The sequence below is a fragment of the Oncorhynchus mykiss genome, chromosome 15, assembly GCF_057628025.1.
Source record: "Oncorhynchus mykiss isolate SJ-2025 chromosome 15, ASM5762802v1, whole genome shotgun sequence".
Lineage (NCBI taxonomy): Eukaryota > Metazoa > Chordata > Actinopteri > Salmoniformes > Salmonidae > Oncorhynchus > Oncorhynchus mykiss.
In genome coordinates, this window is record NC_143036.1 from 50,683,691 (window position 1) to 50,704,453 (window position 20,763).

The following is a 20,763-nucleotide window of genomic DNA, read 5'->3' on the forward strand; positions in this document are numbered from 1 at the left end:
TGAGCGTTACACCGAGGCCTGTACTCTGGAGCTGGATCGATTTGGAGGTGGAGGTTTCGTCATGGTCTGGGGCAGTGTGTCACAGCATTATCGGACTGAGCTTGTTGTCATTGCAGGCAATCTCAATGCTGTGCGTTACAGGGAAGACATCCTCCTCCCTCATGTGGTACCCTTCCAGCAGGCTCATCCTGACATAACCCTCCAGCATGACAATGCCACCAGCTGTACTGCACGTTCTGTGCGTGATGTCCTGCAAGACAGGAATGTCAGTGGACTGCCATGGCCAGCGAAGAGCCCGGATCTCAATCCCATTGAGCACGTCTGGGACCTGTTAGATCGGAGGGTAAGGGCTAGCGCCATTCCCTCCCAGAAATGTCCAGGAACTTGCAGGTGCATTGGTGGAAGAGTGGGGTTACGTCTCACAGCAAGAACTGGCAAATCTGATGCAGTCCATGAGTAGGAGATGCACTGCAGTTCTTAATGCAGCTAGTGGCCACACCAGATACTGACTGGTACTTTTGATTTTGATCCCCCCTTTGTTCAGGGACACATTCAATTTCTGTTATTCACGTCTGTGGAACTTGTTCAGTTTATGTCTCAGTTGTTGAATCTTATGCTCTTACAAATATTTACACATTAAGTCTGTTGAAAATAAATGCCGTTGACAGTGAGAGTTTATATCTACAGCCTAGGCTGAGTACACAGATTGGCGGTCTAAAAACATTTGTTTTTCTCAATATATTTTCACCCAAAAAGTGTAGCATTCACAACTTCCCTTGGCTGAGAACATTGTGGAGAGATGGTTTTGGAGTACTGTATCATCTTGTACAGTCTGCACAGAGCCAAGAGTGGCCTCCAGCCACAGAAATCAGTCATCTCATTGAGATTAACCCAACCTGACTAACACAAGCCAATTAAGAAGATAACATCCTGAAACCTAGTGTTGGTTAATGATTATCACAGATTCCTCTGAGGTAGGCAATTCAAACAGTGGATAATTAATATGAGGGAGTCAAATTTGGCAAAGTTGTCTTAGTAACACCAGCAGAGATACAAGTGATGCTGGGAGCGTAATTATACTGTGTGAGAGAAAGAGGTGGTAATCCATCCGTGATTTATGGAAATAGATATTTGGAGGTAAATGAACAAAGATCTTCACTCTCTCTGTGTGTGTGTGTGTGTGTGTGTGTGTGTGTCTGTCTCGTCCTCCAATAGCAAACGTATGAGAGCCGACAGAGGACGACACAAGCTACAGGATCGAAATAACTGTCTGCAGCCATAGGCTTTTGCACTTGACTCGACCAGACCAGACTAGCGCCAGCCCAGCCCACACAGTCAGTCGAACACACACAGCTGCCTCTCCTCTCCACCCAACCAGCCCGGCGGTACGGTTCACCTACCAACGTTCAAGGCTTGCTCCGCAATCACGTAACCATGGCGATGGTACAGCAGCAGAGCAGAGGAGAGCAGCGCTGCATTTCAGATCTGTTCGGATGGCTGCATCTGAATTGGCACTGGTCAAAAGTACTGCACATTATACATTAGAGACGCTGTTGCTGTTCTCTCTGTGGCCTGCTGGTTGCTTGGCTAGTGATCTAGGACTGTATCTAGGGATCTCAGAGATGATTGTCAAGGGTATTGGGTATGCGTATTTTAACGGACTTGTCCGGAAGGGCCCGTACAAAGCCAAACTCGACCGCTGCAGTAGAGGGAGAGAAATTATATTATTTATGCTGCTGCTCTTGCTGTTCACGAGTGGAGCGTGGCACGTGGCGGTTGTTGTTGTTGGCCAATCATAAGTCAACAAAGCAGCAATAGGCTACAGTCATAGAGCCTCGTGTGTAGCAACATTTTGGAGACATCAAATCAATGGAAGATGGAATTAAAAGGACGGAATAAGTTCAAGGAGAAGGATTGGCTACAACGACCAAGAGCCAACAGGTAGGCTGCTACTTAATATTCTGAATGGAGTTGCTGTAATTTGTAACTGAAGGATGAGAGAGCTAGCTAAGCTAATCGAGGCAGCAGCTATCTTAACTAGCTTGTCCCGGTCTGATGCAGTCACGACAGTTACTACGTAATCATATTTGATGATAATCTAGCTATATGGCAGCTGTTGGTCTAACATAGCACAAGTCTGCTTGGATGGTTGGTTGGTGTCTCTAGTCTCTCCCTCCCTGTTCCCTGTGTCACTTGCTCACAGTATGCCCAATCCCCCCGCCTGCTAGAGCAGCACCTCTCTCTCCCTCCTCTCACGCTGTATCTGCTCTGGTTAAAAAAGTAGCTTAGAAAGCTTTTCTTCCTCTTCCCTCACTTGGATTGGGTCTGGATCCGACCAGGTCTTTACGGAACGGGTCTAGTTGTCCACGGGTCCATTCGGAATGGGTCTCTATGTTTTAAAAACGTATTTATGAAAACGGGTCCGGGTGGGAAAGCCCCAGGTCCATTTCAGAACGGGGCCCGTGTAGAGACCTCTAATGTGGGGAGAACTAGGCTGTAACTGTATGTCTGGGAAGGCTCTTCAGTCAACACTACTATAGTCTACACACAATGAGAACATCTTACCGCTTACTTGATTACTAAATTGTTGGGAAAGAGCTTGCAAGAAAGACATTTCACTGTACTGTACGTGACAAAACTTAAAAGTTAAACTTACAGCGTAACAGAACACACACACACTATCCCCCACTGACTTAACCTGTTATTGCAGACAGAGACAGAGATGGACAGACAGTCATCAGTCTAGATGAGCTGCCACTAATGGAGAAAGGGGGGTGAGAAGAGGAAAAAGGGGAACATTTCTAGTGTGTGAAATACAGAAGATCAATCCATTAAGAAATTAATCTGCAGTCTCACTGAAATCATTAAAAGTACAGTTAATGGGAGACATTACGCCCTACGTCCCAAATGGCGCCCTATTTCTATTCCCCATGGGGCCCGGTCAAAAGTAATGCACTATATAGAGAATAGGGCGCCATTTGGGACACAGCCTGGGTCTACGAGGCCGAGTGGAATGTTAATTGACAAATTGATAAATGTGAAGTAGCTACACTGAATTAAAGCTGACGCAAATAATTTGACATGGAAAGAGTGGAAGATGCAACAACTCATGAAGTGGCATGGCACAGTTTCTCTCTTAAAAAAAAGGCAATCTCAATTGCATCAGGTCAAGTGCATCGGATTTCAGCGGGGTGACAAAATGATAAAGGAGCAATTTTTCATGGCGAGAAATCTGCGCCGAAATCCAATTTATGCCTTTTTATAGTAGAGGAATTAATTTAATCCAAAAATATTAAATAACCGTGAATATTATTAATGGTGAACGTATTACTTCTTGACAAGGCGTTTCTTCAAAATCATTCTCGGCTCCAGAGCATTTTATGGAATAAGGAATGATGAGAAGATGTTGGCTGGCGTTTCCGATCCTGGCCATTTGAAAAATGAGTCAGCTTCTCCATCTTACAGAAGAAAATATTTCAAGGCGTGATATGAACTATTCTGTGCTTAGGATGATACTGTGTATTGCATTTCAGAACAATTATTTAAATGGAAATAAACTAGAAATATGAGTACTGTATAATAAATATAGAAGTTGGGGGAAAAAAAGTGGCTCAAGGCAAAACAGATTCTAAATTTCCATAATTTAAAAAAACAGAGCAAGAGAGGCAAAAACAAAACTAGAGTTTGAGTCTACTTCCTAATTGCAAGGCCTACTTCAAGATGCACATTTCTTTACTACTGCCAATAAGTACGATGTGTGTGCAATGTTCCCTGCCTTCCACATTAGTCTACTAGACACAAACTTGGGTCAATGAGGAACTCCACCAGAGAACGATAGAAGAGAGGGGGATAGGAGAGAGGAGAGGAGGAAAGAGGGAAAAACCTCCAGTGAATGCCAGTGGTCGTGCCGAGGTAATTACTTAATGACTCGTTAGAGCAAATAAAGAATGTTAATCAGCGCCTGGCGATGGGAGACGGTGAACAAACCGATACTCATTAACTACTCAGCAACAAGACATACCCCACTGATGCCCCGCTCAATCTACAGACAGAGCAGACACAACCCACCGATCCCCCACTCAATCCACAGACAGAGCAGACACAGACCAATGGCGCCCCGCTCAATCCACAGACAGAGCAGACACAACCCACCGATCCCCCGCTCAATCCACAGACAGAGCAGACACAGACCACTGATCCCCCGCTCAATCTATAGACAGAGCAGACACAACCCACCGATCCCCCGCTCAATCCACAGACAGAGCAGACACAACCCACCGATCCCCCGCTCAATCTACAGACAGAGCAGACACAACCCACTGATCCCCCGCTCAATCCACAGACAGCGCAGACCACTGATCCCCCGCTCAATCCACAGACAGCGTAGACACAACCCACTGACCCCCCCCCTCTCAATCTACAGAGGGAGCAGACCACTGATCCCCCACTCAATCTACAGAGGGAGCAGACCACTGATCCCCCGCTCAATCTACAGAGGAGGAGACCACTGATCCCCCACTCAATCTACAGAGGGAGCAGACCACTGATCCCCCGCTCAATCTACAGAGGGAGCAGACCACTGATCCCCCGCTCAATCCACAGACAGAGCAGACCACTGATCCACTGCTCAACCCACAGACAGCGCACACACAACCCACTGATCCCCCGCTCAATCTACAGAGGAGCAGACCACTGATCCCCCACTCAATCTACAGAGGAGCAGACCACTGATACCCCGCTCAATCTACAGAGGGAGCAGACCACTGATCCCCCGCTCAATCCACAAGACAGAGCAGACCACTGATCCCCCGCTCAATCCACAGACAGAGCAGACCACTGATACCCCGCTCAATCCACAGACATAGCAGACCACTGATCCCCCGCTCAATCCACAGACATACCAGACCACTGATCCCCCGCTCAATCAACAGAGGGAGCAGACCACTGGCCGGCCGCTCAATCAACAGAGGGAGCAGACCACTGGCCGGCCGCTTAATCCACAGACAGTGCAGACACAACCCACTGATCCCCCGTTCAATCCACAGACCGCGCAGACACAACCCACTGATCCCCAGCTCAATCCACAGACAGCGCAGACACAACCCACTGATCCCCCGCTCAATCCACAGACAGCGCAGACACAGAACACTGATCCCCCAATCAATCCACAGACAGCGCAGACACAGACCACTGATCCCCCAGTCAATCCACAGAGGGAGCAGACCACTGGCCTGCCGCTCAATCAGCACGACAACACGACAGAGAACCAACACACCCCACTGACATTAAACTCAACCCACAGCCAGACTAGACTGAACAGCAGACAGTAGACATGTTCCTCACACAGTCAATACGGACCACTTCCACATGGAGAAACTCAACCAGCCTAGTAGAGGCTGACAAAGTAGCTGGCTAAAGCTAAAAGACTGCTGGAGAGAAGAGAAAAACAGAGTGGAATTAACGCGACTGATTCATTACATCAAAAGTCTGCAGTAAGAAGTCACACGGTGTAAACACACAATATAGGCCTACTCACAATCAAAGCATGTTGACTTCAAATCACCTCTCTGCTTGGTAGGAAGGCATCATCTCTAGTTTGCTTGGAGTAGTCCAACAGTGCTGTCGCTGAAGCTCAATCTTATATGTGTAATTCCTCTCTCGACTACATGGTTTATCATTTAGGCTGACTGTGTATTCCTCAACATGCTTTTTCCCTGACTGCTCCTCCTTCCGCCTGAAATCCCCTTCCCGCTGTGTGTGTGTGTGTGTGCGCGCTCATTGTCTTGTTCTTCTATCCTCAAGGGGTTCTGAAATACCCAAATGACCCCACAAGGGTAGGTAGTAAAACACGGAACATTCTCCCTCGTGAGGACATTTCACACATCCCCATGAGGACAAAAGCTATTTTAAGTTTAGGGGTAAGATTTAGGGGTTGAGTTACAATTAGGCTCAGGTTTATGGATAAGATTGGACCGACTCTCTTCTCTGTATACATCAATGAGGTCGCTCTTGCTGCTGGTGAGTCTCTGATCCACCTCTACGCAGACGACACCATTCTGTATACTTCTGGCCCTTCTTTGGACACTGTGTTAACAACCCTCCAGGCAAGCTTCAATGCAATACAACTCTCCTTCCGTGGCCTCCAATTGCTCATAAATACAAGTAAAACTAAATGCATGCTCTTCAACCGATCTCTACCTGCACCTACCCGCCTGTTCAACATCACTACTCTGGACGGCTCTGACTTAGAATACGTGGACAACTACAAATACTTAGGTGTCTGGTTAGACTGTAAACTCTCCTTACAGACCCATATCAAACATCTCCAATCCAAAGTTAAATCTAGAATTGGCTTCCTATTTCGCAACAAAGCATCCTTCACTCATGCTGCCAAACATACCCTTGTAAAACTGACCATCCTACCAATCCTCGACATTGGCGATGTCATTTACAAAATAGCCTCCAATACCCTACTCAACAAATTGGATGCAGTCTATCACAGTGCAATCCGTTTTGTCACCAAAGCCCCATATACTACCCACCATTGCGACCTGTACGCTCTCGTTGGCTGGCCCTCGCTTCATACTCGTCGCCAAACCCACTGGCTCCATGTCATCTACAAGACCCTGCTAGGTAAAGTCCCCCCTTATCTCAGCTCGCTGGTCACCATAGCATCTCCCACCTGTAGCACATGCTCCAGCAGGTATATCTCTCTAGTCACCCCCAAAACCAATTCTTTCTTTGGCCGCCTCTCCTTCCAGTTCTCTGCTGCCAATGACTGGAACAAACTACAAAAATCTCTGAAACTGGAAACACTTATCTCCCTCACTAGCTTTAAGCACCAACTGTCAGAGCAGCTCACAGATTACTGCACCTGTACATAGCCAACCTATAATTTAGCCCAAACAACTACCTCTTTCCCTACTGTATTTAATTTATTTATTTATTTATTTTGCTCCTTTGCACCCCATTATTTGTATTTCTACTTTGCACATTCTTCCATTGCAAATCTACCATTCCAGTGTTTTACTTGCTATATTGTATTTACTTCGCCTCCATGGCCTTTTTTTTGCCTTTACCTCCCTTCCCACCTCATTTGCTCACATCGTATATAGACTTGTTTATACTGTATTAATGACTGTATGTTTGTTTTACTCCATGTGTAACTCTGTGTCGTTGTATCTGTCAAACTGCTTTGCTTTATCTTGGCCAGGTTGCAATTGTAAATGAGATCTTGTTCTCAACTTGCCTACCTGGTTAAATAAAGAAAAAAAATAAAAAAAAATAAATTAGGGGTTAAGTTTAAGGAAAATAGGATTTTGAATGGAAATACATTTTATATTTCCACAAGGATAAAATAACAAGTGGGGGGGTCCCAGATACAGCAGGGGTCCTTCTCTCTCTCTCCTCTTGGTGCCTGTAGTTATAGTGCCCCATGCTTGATCACAGACACTAACTCCATATTCATAGGGCATCTAAATGGGCAAATGGTTTCAGCGCCGTTAACATTAGCTCTGTTTAGAGCATCTGTCAGATATGTGTCAGCAAGGTCTCAGACCGTACACCAACCAGCCACGCTAAACACCTTGCTAGGTAAGCACTGCTAACAGAGCAGGTTGACTCTCTTCGCTTAATTGGTCTTCTTTTGCAGTGTTCTGTTGCCGTTATTAAAACCAACCTTCATATCTATGCATCGGCTGACAGTGGAGACGCCGTCAGAGCTATATAATATGTCTGGTTTATTATTCTGAATTGCCAGCGCCGTCAAAATGTACCATTTTCTATTTCTTAAGTGCACACAAGTATTTTGCTACACCCGCAATAAAAACCTGCTAAATATGTGGATGTGACCAATAACATTTGATTTGATTTAAGTGGACATATGGAGACCTGGTTCACTTAAGACCGTGAGCTCCAAAAGTATTGGAACAGTGACACATTTTTGTTGTTTTGGCTCTGTACTCCAGCTCTTTGGATTTCCAAATGATACCATGACTATGAGATGGAAGTGCAGACTGTCAGCTTTCATTTGAGGGTATTTTCATCAATATCGGGTGACACGTTAAGAGATTACACCCCTTTTTGTACATAGTCCACCCATTTTATGGGACTAAATGTATTGGGACAAAGTCACGTGTATTAAAGCACTAAAAAGTGAAGTATTTGGTCCCATATTCAAAGCACGCATTGACTACATCAAGCTTGGGACTCTACACATTTGTGGGATGCATTTGCTCTTTGTTTTGGTTCTGTTCCAGAATATTTTGTGCCCAATAGAAATGAATGGTAAATGTGTCATTTAGGAGTAACATCTCTTAACACTTCCACAATAATGTGGAAGCAAACATAATTACGGATAATCCTGAATGAATCCTGAATAATGATGAGTTGAGAATGTTACAGATGCACAAATACCATACCCCCCAAGACATGCTAACCTCTCACCATCACAATAAGGGAAGTAAGCATTTTTTGGGGGGGGGGATACTTTCTCACTCATCATTATTCACGATTATCCGAATCATGGTAGCAAATATATAAGTAGAGAAAAAGTCAAAGTTAAAAAAAATACAAATAATTTTAAACAGATGAGAGAATAACTTCTGAGTCATTTCACCCCAGGAAGAATAGCTTCTGCTTCTTCAACAGCTAATGAGGATCCGAATAAGGGGGATTTCTCCCTCTGAGCTCCTTGCTTCCCTGTTCTTCCCTTCTCTGTCCCACTCTCAGCCTCTCTCTTCCAATCCCTGCCTCTGCTCCTCTCTTCCAATCCCTGCCTCTGCTCCTCTCTCGGTCACTCACTGTCCCTCCCTTTCCCCTCTTGACCCCTCAGTGCCAGGACCAGCAGGCAGGACTTAGTTGAGAGCTCTTGGACAGACAGGACCGAATGTCCACCTCATTCCTCCCTTCATTATTACATGGAATGTCCCTCACCTCTCCGCCATGACTTCTTGGCATAACTCCTTGGCCGTGACACCATCATGGAGTTCTTGCCTGCTTCCCAATGGCACACTGCCTGCTGCAGCCCCCTTAATGACTCCTGACCAGACCCCTACACTCACTCACACAAGTTATATTATCGTATTCCATTCACTTTGTACTGACATCCCGACTGCTCCTATATAAAGCCCAGCAGTACTACCATATGTCATCTTCCAGGAAACGCTGGTAGCTTCCTCCTGACAGTACGGAGCCCCTCTCTCCCCAGCGTCCACACTGACAAACAGAAAAAGACCACCAGAGCTCACCAGTCCTCTCATAAACAACTTCAGCCAATCCAATAGAGGACCCATACTCGACCTGGGCGATAGAGACATATGGGAGATATAGACAAACCGTAATAACTATTTTGCTCGATAACAACAAATACGATTTTTTGTTTAAATGGAGAGTTACTTTAAATTAGAGGCAGGGCTCTTCAAAGCATTTGCCAACATATTTGTGCATATTGGCCGAAAGGCAATATTACTTACCAACTGAAGAAGTGGGAACTCAACGCTTATCTAGATTGCTAACTCTAAATATGATATTGTTGCTAGATTGCCATGTAGGCTAATTGATTCATCTAAAATGTAGGCTAGTGTCCTACAAAAAAATTCCAGAGCTAGGCCTATAGGCTACTTGATGTAGGCCTTGTTCGTCACTGCAAATGGAGTACACCGCACCAAACTAATTACAGCCTACACCGGCTGCAAAGTGGTGCCATGAACTCAATATTGAGAAATGATATATGACTATCCTCTCTGTAACTAGACAGTAGTTGCTTTAAAAAAAATAAAAAATAAAACTATTTTTCTCTCAAAAGCATTTTGAGCAATGGTAATGTGCTTGTGCTTCTCAGAATCCATCTTTCCCTCCTCCGTGCGCATAATGGAGAGAATCGGCAACCGACAGCGACACAGGGATGGGCAGATACTTTCACAGCTGGAATCAACATAATGCATAGGCTATAACTGTTGAACAAATAATAGTATAATATACAACATGTGGATTTATATTAAGACACGAGGAGGAAAGCAGTGTCGTTCCTGTTTGAAAAATGTTGTTCACTGCAGAGTGAATCTCGAGCACGAGGAACTGCCTGGTTGAGTGACAGTGGGTGGGGCTTGGCGTGAGCAACCCACTGGTTCCAGCATGAAGCACAACATCTTAGTTCTTGCATCATCAAAGGAAGGACATTTGTTTGAAAACAAGCAGCAACAAAGGAACAAAAATAGAGACATAAAAAGCGATAGCTTAGCGTTGCTACAGAGCAAAGGCAATACGAGAAGACGCAGATGGAATGGCAGCCTTGATCCTGTCTGATAGATGTATTTAGATGGCGTTGATGAGAGAGAGAGAAGCACCTAGTGCAGGTGAACATTTTAATTATTTCCCTGACAGAGGAAACTGTGATTCACATTTCACACAGCATGTCACTCAACTTCCTCACATCTTTTACACCTCTTTATGGTGTTACAGTGCCTCCAAAAATGATTGACACCCCTCAACTTCCTCACATTTTTTACACCTCTTTATGGTGTTTCAGTGCCTCCAGAAATGATTGACACCCCTCAACTTCCTCACATCTTTTAAGCCTCTTTATGGTGTTACAGTGCCTCCAGAAATGATTGACACCCCTCAACTTCCTCACATCTTTTACACCTCTTTATGGTGTTACAGTGCCTCCAGAAATGATTGACACCCCTCAACTTCCTCACATCTTTTACACCTCTTTATGGTGTTACAGTGCCTCCAGAAATTATTGACACCCCTCAACTTCCTCACATCTTTTACACCTCTTTATGGTGTTTCAGTGCCTCCAGAAATTATTGACACCCCTCAACTTCCTCACATCTTTTACACCTCTTTATTGTGTTTCAGTGCCTCCAGAAATGATTGACACCCCTCAACTTCCTCACATCTTTTACACCTCTTTATGGTGTTACAGTGCCTCCAGAAATTATTGACACCCCTCAACTTCTTCCACATTTTCTTGTGTTACAGCCTGAATTCAATTATTTTGTCAAAGTGGAATTATGTTTTTCAATATTTTTTACAAATCATTCAAAAGCTGAAATGTCTTGAGTCAGTAAGTATTCAAACCCTTTGTTATGGTAAACCTAAATAAGTTCAGGGGTAAATATGTGCTTAACTAGTCACATAAGAATTTGTTCTCAAATTATTTACAATGACAGCATACCAAAAGGCCTCCTGCGGGGATGGGGGCAATTTTTTTTGTTTTTTTTTACAAATAAAAATATACAGGACAAAACATATCACAACAAGAGAGACACCACAACACTAGACCTAAGACAACATAGCATGGCAGCAACACATGACAACACAGCATGGTAGCAACACAGCATGGTAGCAGCACAAAACACAAGTTAGATGGAATCACTATGTTTGCAATAATAGTGTTTAACATGATTTTAAATGAGTACCCCGTTTCTGTACCCCACTACAAAACAGGCGTTCTTCCTAACTCAGTTGCCGGAGAGAAAGGAAACCGCACAGGGATTTCACCATGATGCCAATGGTGATTTTAAAACAGCTACTGAATTGAATGGCTGTGATAGGAGAAAACTGAGGATGGATCAACAATGTAGTTACTCCACAATACTAACCTAATTGACCGAGTGAAAAGAAAGCTAGCTAGTTTTGTATTCTGTACAGGCTAACATTGAATCTAGTTGGAGGTGATTGGGGTTAGCTATTGAACTAGATAAAGTGGATTCTTGCTACTACATCACTTTTACTCTTGAAATATTTGGTTGTTGACTACACAACCTTACTCGGTTTAACACACGGCCTCGCATGTGAATCCTTAAAAAGATGGGTTGAGCTAAGGCTTAAGAGAGTGTGAATGATGCAGAATGGGTGTAGACAAAGAGCTATCTAGTAGGTGTACTAAAACATTCAAGGGCCATTTTCTCAAAAGTGGAGTTACCAAAAGTTTCAAAGCAGAATCACTTCCCCATTGTTCCTCAACTGTTGTGTATGATATACAATTTTCTAGCTCTACAACTTTCTAGTCTCTACTTTTATCCAACCATTTAAAATGTTGCTACATTGGACCGAATCGAGCCGGTCGGTCAAATGTGGATAAAGTCAAGGGATATGAATAGTTTCTGAAGGTAGATTAAACACTGCCCCTAGTGGTCAGGCAGGGTGACAGGTTAAGCAGTGTATTACAGTACACTACAAAAGCCTATAGCCAACATGCTACAGCTACATTATTTAGGCCTTCTGACTACCGCAAACAAACCTACGCTTTTGAGAGACGTGTTTGTGTGTAGCAAAGTGTGTGTGTGTAGCAAAGGGGGAAAACCCCTTCCGTTATTCTATAGAGAGCAATAGCAATTGCATCTTTTTTGGGGCAAATTAATGGAGTTTTTGGATAAATCGCTGAGAATAAGGTCTGTGGCAAACAGAGGCTTAGGAGATCTATATACATTTTGTTCTATGAGAATCTGCATCAGCAAAAGTCACCTTCTGTGAATTTTGAAGCATTTACATAATTTTTTTTAAAGTACATAGAGCACAAAAGGCTTCATAATTCATAAAGGTCATGTTAACTGACTGATATTATCTCATAGAACAAAACGTAGATCTCGTAAGCCTGAGTTACCTGCCATTATTTTCCGTGTTCATCCCAAAACTCTATTCTTTCCCCATTCATTTTCCCCATCGGAGATGCTGAATGAACCAGAGGTAACTCATATCCGGGTTTTAGAACTACAAGCTGGCGAGCTCTATAATGCATGGTACCTAACAGCAGCAGGCACAACACAGCATGACTTACTGGCCCTTCTATTACATCCCTGTCATCATGCATCTTTAACACGCAGGGATTCAACCAGCACAATCCAGTGAGTACGATTAACGCTATGGCTGCTACTACTGCAAACGCTGCTGAAAAACTACACACACAGATGTATGCACACGCATGTACACATGCAAACACACACACACCTCCTTTCATCCTCCTCCTCAATACTCATTTAATGAGAATCAGCTACAATACAAAGCAGCATTGCCTTCAACAACAGTAATGTCCCGTAAGGGTTTGTACTAACACCTTGTGAAATGCTACTGAAGGGGGGAAAAAGTCATTAGGAGTGTACGAACCCATCTATTTCCTTTAAAGACAGACTGATCCAGCTAGTCAGTGGAGCTTTCTGACAAGATCCAGACATTAAAGCCAAGTCCAACAACACAAACACAAAGAGAATCTGCCTCAGAGAGAGATGTCCTAAACTAACAGCTTTCAATTATATCTGAAATCACCAACCCTCAGACTTCTTCTTTATTCAGTAATGGAGAGTTCTTCCTTTTCATCCCAAAGTGATGGAGAGTGAACATTTCAGCATGACTGAAATGAATGAAATGGATCAAATCTAACTTTATTTAACGTGCATTCACTCCGACGTCAGCCCTCATTCGGCCCCGTGGAATCCTGGGTAATAATAAATTGCTGCCAGCTAGCTGTGACGCAGCACCATCAAAAGTTGAACTGAGTGAGAGTGTGCGTATACAGGTTAGTGTGTGTGCGAGAGTGAGGGAGAAAGCGAGCGAGAGAAAGCTTCAGACAGAAGCGTAATTAACCTGCTCATTCTCCGGCATGAACACCCCAAAATCGCTATATCCCTCTCTTTCTCTTACCCGCTCCCTCAAAAACAAAAACAAACAGACAGCACATCAAACCATCATGTTACGTGTCAGGCGGAGCACGTTTGAAGGTTTGTTGGCTCTGTAAGCTTTCAAGGCTCATCAGCAGACAGCACACAAAGATGCATAGAAACAGTGCAAAGCACTGTGCAAAGACTGAGGATCTGACAGACAGACAGAGAGACAGGGACAAGGAAAGAGAGGGGAGTCAAAAAGCAACAGAAACAACTATTTTCTGTTTCACGCCTCAGTAAGCAAACAACTGCAATCCCCCGGGTTCACAACCCACCTTCTCACCATGCCTTTAGAGCACCCCCTGGAGTGGCAGAGCAGCCATTTATTCATCATCTAGGAACACACATACACTCCCCCCTAACCCCACCCTCACACACATCATTTGAGATGCTTTACTCTCTGCATGTCAATGTTTGAGGCTCAGTTCAGTTTACACAACACAAGAGAACATTAAGTCCTCAATGTAATGAAACATTCATAACAAATAATGTACACCACATTAACTCACACAGCAGGGATCCAAGCAAGCTCTATTGTGAGAGGAGAGCTTATTAAAACATTTAAAGTAGTATCTCTTCACGGCTTGGTATTCCCTTGAGTGAGGGAAGCGGAGGGACCGTTGTACTTGAATTCAAACGCATACGCTACTATCTAGTCTTCGGCTATCTATTCCAGCAATGGAAGCAAAACATTTTTTTTTTTTTCCCTTAAATGAGAAAAGCGGCTGGGAGAGAGGGACTCCCCAACCTACAAACACATTATCTAGTCTTTGGCTTTGGCTCTTCCCTTCAGCAAGGGAAGAGAGGAGGGAGTAAGAAGAGGACAGAGGAAGAGGAGGGTGGACGAAGAGGGAGGACGAGGGACTCACTGATGTACTCAAAGACGTAGACAACGAAGAAAGGCGTGACGAGGTCGTTGATGCCCTGCACGTAGCCGCTGGCCGGGTGGCGGATCGCCCAGATGAACAGGATACGCTCAAAGATCTGACGGACAGACGGAGGAACACAGTCAGCACACACACTGTGTATAGAGCACAGTACATAGAGGAACATGGAGGCTACTTCTAGAATCATTATGCACAAGCTTTTGTTTAAAGAGTATTTGTAAATTGAGTACAATAAGTAAGCTTGCTTGTTTTGATGTGCTAGTCAATTCAAGGCCGATAGTCAATCTAGCCATCTACGATATGCCTAAAGAGGAACAGACACGCTACAGAAGACAAATCAATGGAAAACAGTGAATCATGTAGATGTACTTCTGTTTTAATATGTTAAGACTTCCTTTAACAAGGTCACACGATGGTTTCAAACCAACACACAATATATATGCCCACCAATCAATCAAAGAGCAATATGGGAAGAAGTTAGAAATAATGCATGTTTTAATCGTCGACATAAAGGTTTGACTGTGTGAGAGAAGTGAGGAGATTAGACAGAAGAGGATAGGACAAGCATGTGTGGTGAGCGGTGACGTGGAATTGGAGCGTGTTCCAGAATGTACTATTAATGTTCTTGGAACTGAAGAACACACGACACTTCAACATCAATTTCCCATCGACGGGTTGGACCCGTCTGCCTCGTTACTGCTGCGGGATCAAGAACTTTATTTTGTCCTTTTCTTCTTTCTCCAATCTATTCTGCAAGGCAAACACTTCCATCTTCGTTACAGGCTCTGTCTGAGGGTTTTAAATGTTTCACCTTGCTGCTGTCAGAACCCCGAGAATTAAAGGAGGCTTGAAGTTCAGCGCAAATTAACCACGCAAATTAAACATACAAATTATCCGTGTCCCAAATGGCACACCATCCCCCCCCCCCTTAATAGTGCACTACTTTTGACCAGGGCCCATGGCATGCCGGTCAAAAGTAGTGCACTATATAGGGAATAGGGTGCCATTTGCGATGCATATTTATATTTTCATTCTCTTCCTCTTCCCTCTTCTAGTCTGGCCCCTGAATGTCTGTGTTGGTGTTCTGACATGTCAAGCGATGCATCACACGTGCAGAGCGCTTTCTCGGACGCCATGTTTCTGTCATTTTTCTAAATAAACACATTCCTCAAATTGTGATCGCCCCGGCCTCAAAAAAAAGCATGTTGGTTGGCTGCCTGGGGTACTGGCGTGTTATGCTAGCTAGTATGGTTTGGCGATGTCCTTCTAAAAAAATGCCGTTACAAGGCCATGGGATTCCCACCCCCCCTACTACTGCCCCCCCCCCCCGCCGCTTTCATCATCAAAGTCACATCTATCAAAGTGGGGTGGGGAGGAGAAGGGGGAGGGCTAATGTGAGTTTCTCCCCTTTCACAGCCCCACCCTCTCTCCTCCTCATCTATCTTATTCTCTTGGCCTCCCCCACCTTCCCTCTCCTCTTTGGGCCCCCTCCCTCCCTGAAACAACCCACGTTCTTGTTCCTCCTCATCTCCCTGCAGACAGAATTCATGGTCAGAAGCCCATCAGAGGGTGGAACTTAAACACTAAACCAGGTGGAGGAAATCAATGGCCAGAGAGAGAGCGTGAGTGAGAGAGAGAGAGAGGAAGAGAGGCCAATAGTGAACACATTATCCATTTATTTGCTTTTCAGACACCCTCCACCCTGACCACTCCAAGGCAGCTCCTGCGCGTCAATAAGAGACTGAAGAGGCTGAAAGACACTGCCTGAAGCCAGAATAATAAATCATAGTCATTCTAAATAAATCAATGGAACGACAACAGCAGCAGAGTCACAGGTGAAGTGCGTTGACCTCATGGTGGTAACTGATTAGATGGGGGTCAATGTGTGATCAGGGGAGGACAGGGTTGAACCGTGTCAGTGTGTGAGGGTTAGATCCAGACAGTGTGTCTTTTTATGGTCACGCAGTGTACAGGCTGCCCCATCAAGCCACAGGCTCAAGGAATCAATCACCGTGAGTGGTCAGCAGACTGGACCCCGATCTCCACGTTATTTTGCCCAAAAATGTAGTAGTGAAGTGTCGGCTTGGCTATTACAGATCTGGGATAAGGCAAGCTTTACAATACAGCTCTCAGATGAAAAAACATCTTTAAAAAAAAAGGGACAAAAGCCTACTAAAAACCATAGGACTAGTGAGTTATGTTTGTTTTAAGCCAATAGCTTGTACATACTTCCGTGCACCATCACTGAATTATTCCAATTTGATCCTGCATAAAAGCACGACTTGCTTGGATGAGCATTAGGCTTTCGCCCCTGTCACCCTCCTCATCCTTCTCCTCTTTCCACCCACAGTGCTGCATTGCCTCCTCAAGGGAAATCACGAACAACCACACACGCGCGTGCTTCTCTCTCGCTCTAGCTTCACGTCCCCATTAGCTCACTGCTAATGTGTGAACAAGCATGTCTACAGCCATAGTGGTCCACCGAGGCCAACTTCATGTCCAGTGCTGTAGGTCTCTTAGGGAGAGACCTCTACCCACACAGTGAGACAGACAGATTCCATGTCAGTGCCTAACAAAAAACTAAAATGTTGCATTAGTCAGCCATTTGCGGTGTCAGGGAGAGTCATACCGTGCCTATGGAAAGCCTACACCTACGTCAGCTTTTTTTTCCCACGGTTTGTTGCGTTACAAAGTGAGACTTAAATGTATTTCAATTGTAATGTTTAGTCATTGACCTACACAAAACACTCTCAATGTGAAGGTGAAAAGAAAATGACTTCCTCGCCAAATGAACACAAATGAAACAACTCAAATACAGCCATTGCATACCTATTCACTCCGTTGAGGCGAGCCTAAATGAGTTCAGGAGTAACGCGTTGCTTAACAAATCACATAATAAGGGTTGACGTGATTCTGAATGACTAACCCCTTCCTCTGTCCCCCCCCCCAAACACACACCTGGAACATTTCTCAAAGGCCTCAAAAAGACGGGCAGTGATCGGTAGATGGATACCAATAATAAAAATCAGACATTGAATATCTCTAAGCATGGTGCAATTAAGCACAATTACGCTGTGGATGATGCATTAAACCACCCAGACACATCAAAGATGCAGTCGTCCTTCTGAACGGAGCTGCAGGACAGGATGGAAACTGTTGAGGAATGTCACTATGAGGCCATTGGGGATTTTAAAAAAAGCTACAGTTAAATGGCTGTGATAGGAGAAAACGGAGGATGGATCAACAACGTTGTGGTGATTTGACATAAATTACCGAATGAAAAGAATAATTAAAATACACAAAATAAGAATATTCCAAAACATGCATATGTATCCAACAAGGCACTAAAGTTATACCGCAAAAAAATAAAAAACACAGCAAAGGAATAACAACTTTGGCCTAAATGCTAAGCCTTATGTTTTGAGGTAAATCCAACAACACATCACTGAGTAACTGCCTCCTTATTTTCAAACATGGTGGTGGCCGCATCATGGTATGGGTATGCTTGGCATTGGCAAAGACTGGAGTTTTTCAGGATGAAAAGAAACGTGATGGAGCTAAGCACAGGTAAAATCTGCTGCAGTCTGCTTAACACCAGCGACTGGGAGAAGAATTCACCTTTCAGCTGGACAATAACTTACAACACAAAGCCAAATCTACACTAAAGTTTCTTACCAAGAAAACAGTGAATGTGAGTGGCCAGTTTTCATCCCACTTATAACACAATAAAATGTGAAGAAATCCAAGGGAGGTGTTGACTTTCTATAGGAACTGTACGCACACAGACGGTGACAATCAGAACTAATGGAGACTGAAATAGCTGATTTTTAGACAGCTCTGCGGTTGCATGCATCACCATACCAAAGTATTTTGGGACGGAAATAAAAATCATCCCCAATTAATCGAAAACAGTAGGACGAAGGAAAGAGAGGAGAGAAAAGAGAGAAAAGAGAGAGAAAGAGAGAGAGAAAGAGAGAGAGAAAGAGAGAGAGAGAGAGAGAAAGAGAGAGAGAAAGAGAGAGAGAAAGAGAGAAAGAGAGAAAGAGAGAAAGAGAGAAAGAAAGAGAGAGAAAGAGAGAGAAAGAGAAAGAAAGAAAGAGAAATAGGTGAAGGAGAGAGAATGAAGCAAAGGAGAGAGAAAGAGAGAGAAAGAGAAAGGTATGAGGAGAAAGAGGGAGATGCAAATATTGGGGTGGGTGTGTGTGTGTGTGTGAGGACGGCTGGCCTATTCATTAGCACTCTCTCACAGCACTGAGGTAGTAGTGTGGCCTGGGAGGGGAACGGAGGTAGAGGCCATTAGAGGACACGGCGGAAGAGGGGTGCGACTCGCAATACTGAACACACTTATTCAGGACACACAAGCAGACACACTCCATTACATCCAATGACAATCTGTTTTCTAAAACAGTCATTGCAGAGTGCAAAAAAAAAAAGCACGGAAGAACATTCCATTACAACAGACGGTTTCCACTCTTTAGTAGAGAGCGTGAGTATACGTGCATGCATGCGTGGTGCAGTGTGCGCATAAGACGACGGAACAGGATGTGGCACGTTAGCTAGGTCGAGGTGGGAGTGACTGCCTGGGCAGGGCAGTCGGTGTGTTCTGTATAGAAGGCCTCACCTCTTGGACAGAAGCTTGTTGAAAGAGAGGAATAAGGGGATTAGTTCTCGGTATGTCAATGTGGATCTGCAGAGAGAGAGAGGAAACACAAAACAGAAGAGCAGCCGGGGTTATCATACGCCGTCACAGAGAGGGAACAGAGAGGAAGGGAGAGAGAGAGAGAGCACTGGTTAGTGGATGGACTGGATTCAGGGGTCCAAGGCGTGTACTGACGGCAGAGAACTGCAGGCTATATTTCCGAACTGGGTGGAGGGGGTAATGTGGCTCACTAGCTCTCTGCAAACCAAACCCCATTTTCTCTATGGAACCACAGCGGGAGGTGGAGGAGTGTGGAGGAGAGCCTCGTCAAACCAGAGAGCCACTTTCACCCAGTTCAGAAGTTGGAGCCTGCAAACAGACGGACAAACACTGGCAGGGCAGACGGGAACTGGACCGGGGTCATGCTGGCGAGAGAGGGTTGGGTCTGCAGCCTCTTTAACCAGTCTTACCTCGGTCACCATAGGCTGCAGCATTAGACACTCTGGACTCATCCGGGGGATGTCTATACGAATCTGGTGGCGTGGAGAAAAGAGTGAACACAAACACATCACACACACATTCAGTCGCCGCGCATACACACACGGACCATGCACAACATACCCACAAATGCACACACACCAGGGGAATAAGTCAACAGTCAACTGAACACATATCCACAGTGGACTTTTTCCCAGCCCTAGATGTGGAGGGGGGAAAAACCTGCTGTTTTCACAAAAAGGCACATAATGCTACACACACACATCAACATGAGACAATTCAACGGGATATAGTACAGAAATGTGACTAGAAAATATGAAGCCTCTGAAAGACTCGAGCATTCAACAAACAAAAATACAGTAGATGTGGGAGGGAGTGTCTGATAGTCCCCTCCTGAGAGTGTGGGAGGGAGCGCCTGATAGTCCCCTCCTGACAGTGTGGGGAGGAGCGTCTGATAGTCCCCTCCTGAGAGTGTGGGAGGGAGCGCCTGATAGTCCCCTCCTGAGAGTGTGGGAGGGAGCGCCTGATAGTCCCCTCCTGAGAGTGTGGGAGGGAGCGCCTGATAGTCCCCTCCTGAGAGTGTGGGAGGGAGCGCCTGATAGTCCCCTCCTGAGAGTGTGGGAGGGAGCGCCTGATAGTCCCCTCCTGAGAGTGTGGGAGGGAGCACCTGATAGTCCCCTCCTGAGAGTGTGGGAGGGAGCACCTGATAGTCCCCTCCTGAGAGTGTGGGAGGGAGCACCTGATAGTCCCCTCCTGAGTGTGGGAGGGAGCGCCTGATAGTCCCCTCCTGAGAGTGTGGGAGGGAGCGTCTGATAGTCCCCTCCTGAGAGTGTGGGAGGGAGTGCCTGATAGTCCCCTCCTGAGAGTGTGGGATGGAGCGTCTGATAGTCCCCTCCTGAGAGTGTGGGAGGGAGCGTCTGATAGTCCCCTCCTGAGAGTGTGGGAGGGAGCGTCTGATAGTCCCCTCCTGAGAGTGTGGGAGGGAGCGTCTGATAGTCCCCTCCTGAGAGTGTGGGAGGGAGCGCCTGATAGTCCCCTCCTGAGAGTGTGGGAGGGAGTGCCTGATAGTCCC

General features: G+C 45.1%; 1 protein-coding gene across 4 annotated transcripts in view; it reads right to left on the reverse strand.

Annotated features, from left to right (window-relative positions):
• tbc1d22a (TBC1 domain family, member 22a) overlaps window positions 1-20,763 on the reverse strand; it is a 180,902-nt gene that overhangs the window by 108,577 nt on the left and 51,562 nt on the right. Inside the window, exons 8-10 of one of the 4 annotated variants that reach the window (XM_021563374.3) lie at window positions 19,664-19,726; window positions 19,176-19,241; window positions 14,537-14,651 (exon numbers count right to left, since the gene is read on the reverse strand). In XM_021563374.3, coding sequence (XP_021419049.3) covers window positions 14,537-14,651; window positions 19,176-19,241; window positions 19,664-19,726 — 244 coding nt within the window. The remainder of the gene's footprint in view (window positions 1-14,536; window positions 14,652-19,175; window positions 19,242-19,663; window positions 19,727-20,763) is intronic. The other 3 variants (XM_021563375.3, XM_021563377.3, XM_036944449.2) reach the window with 3 other exon arrangements.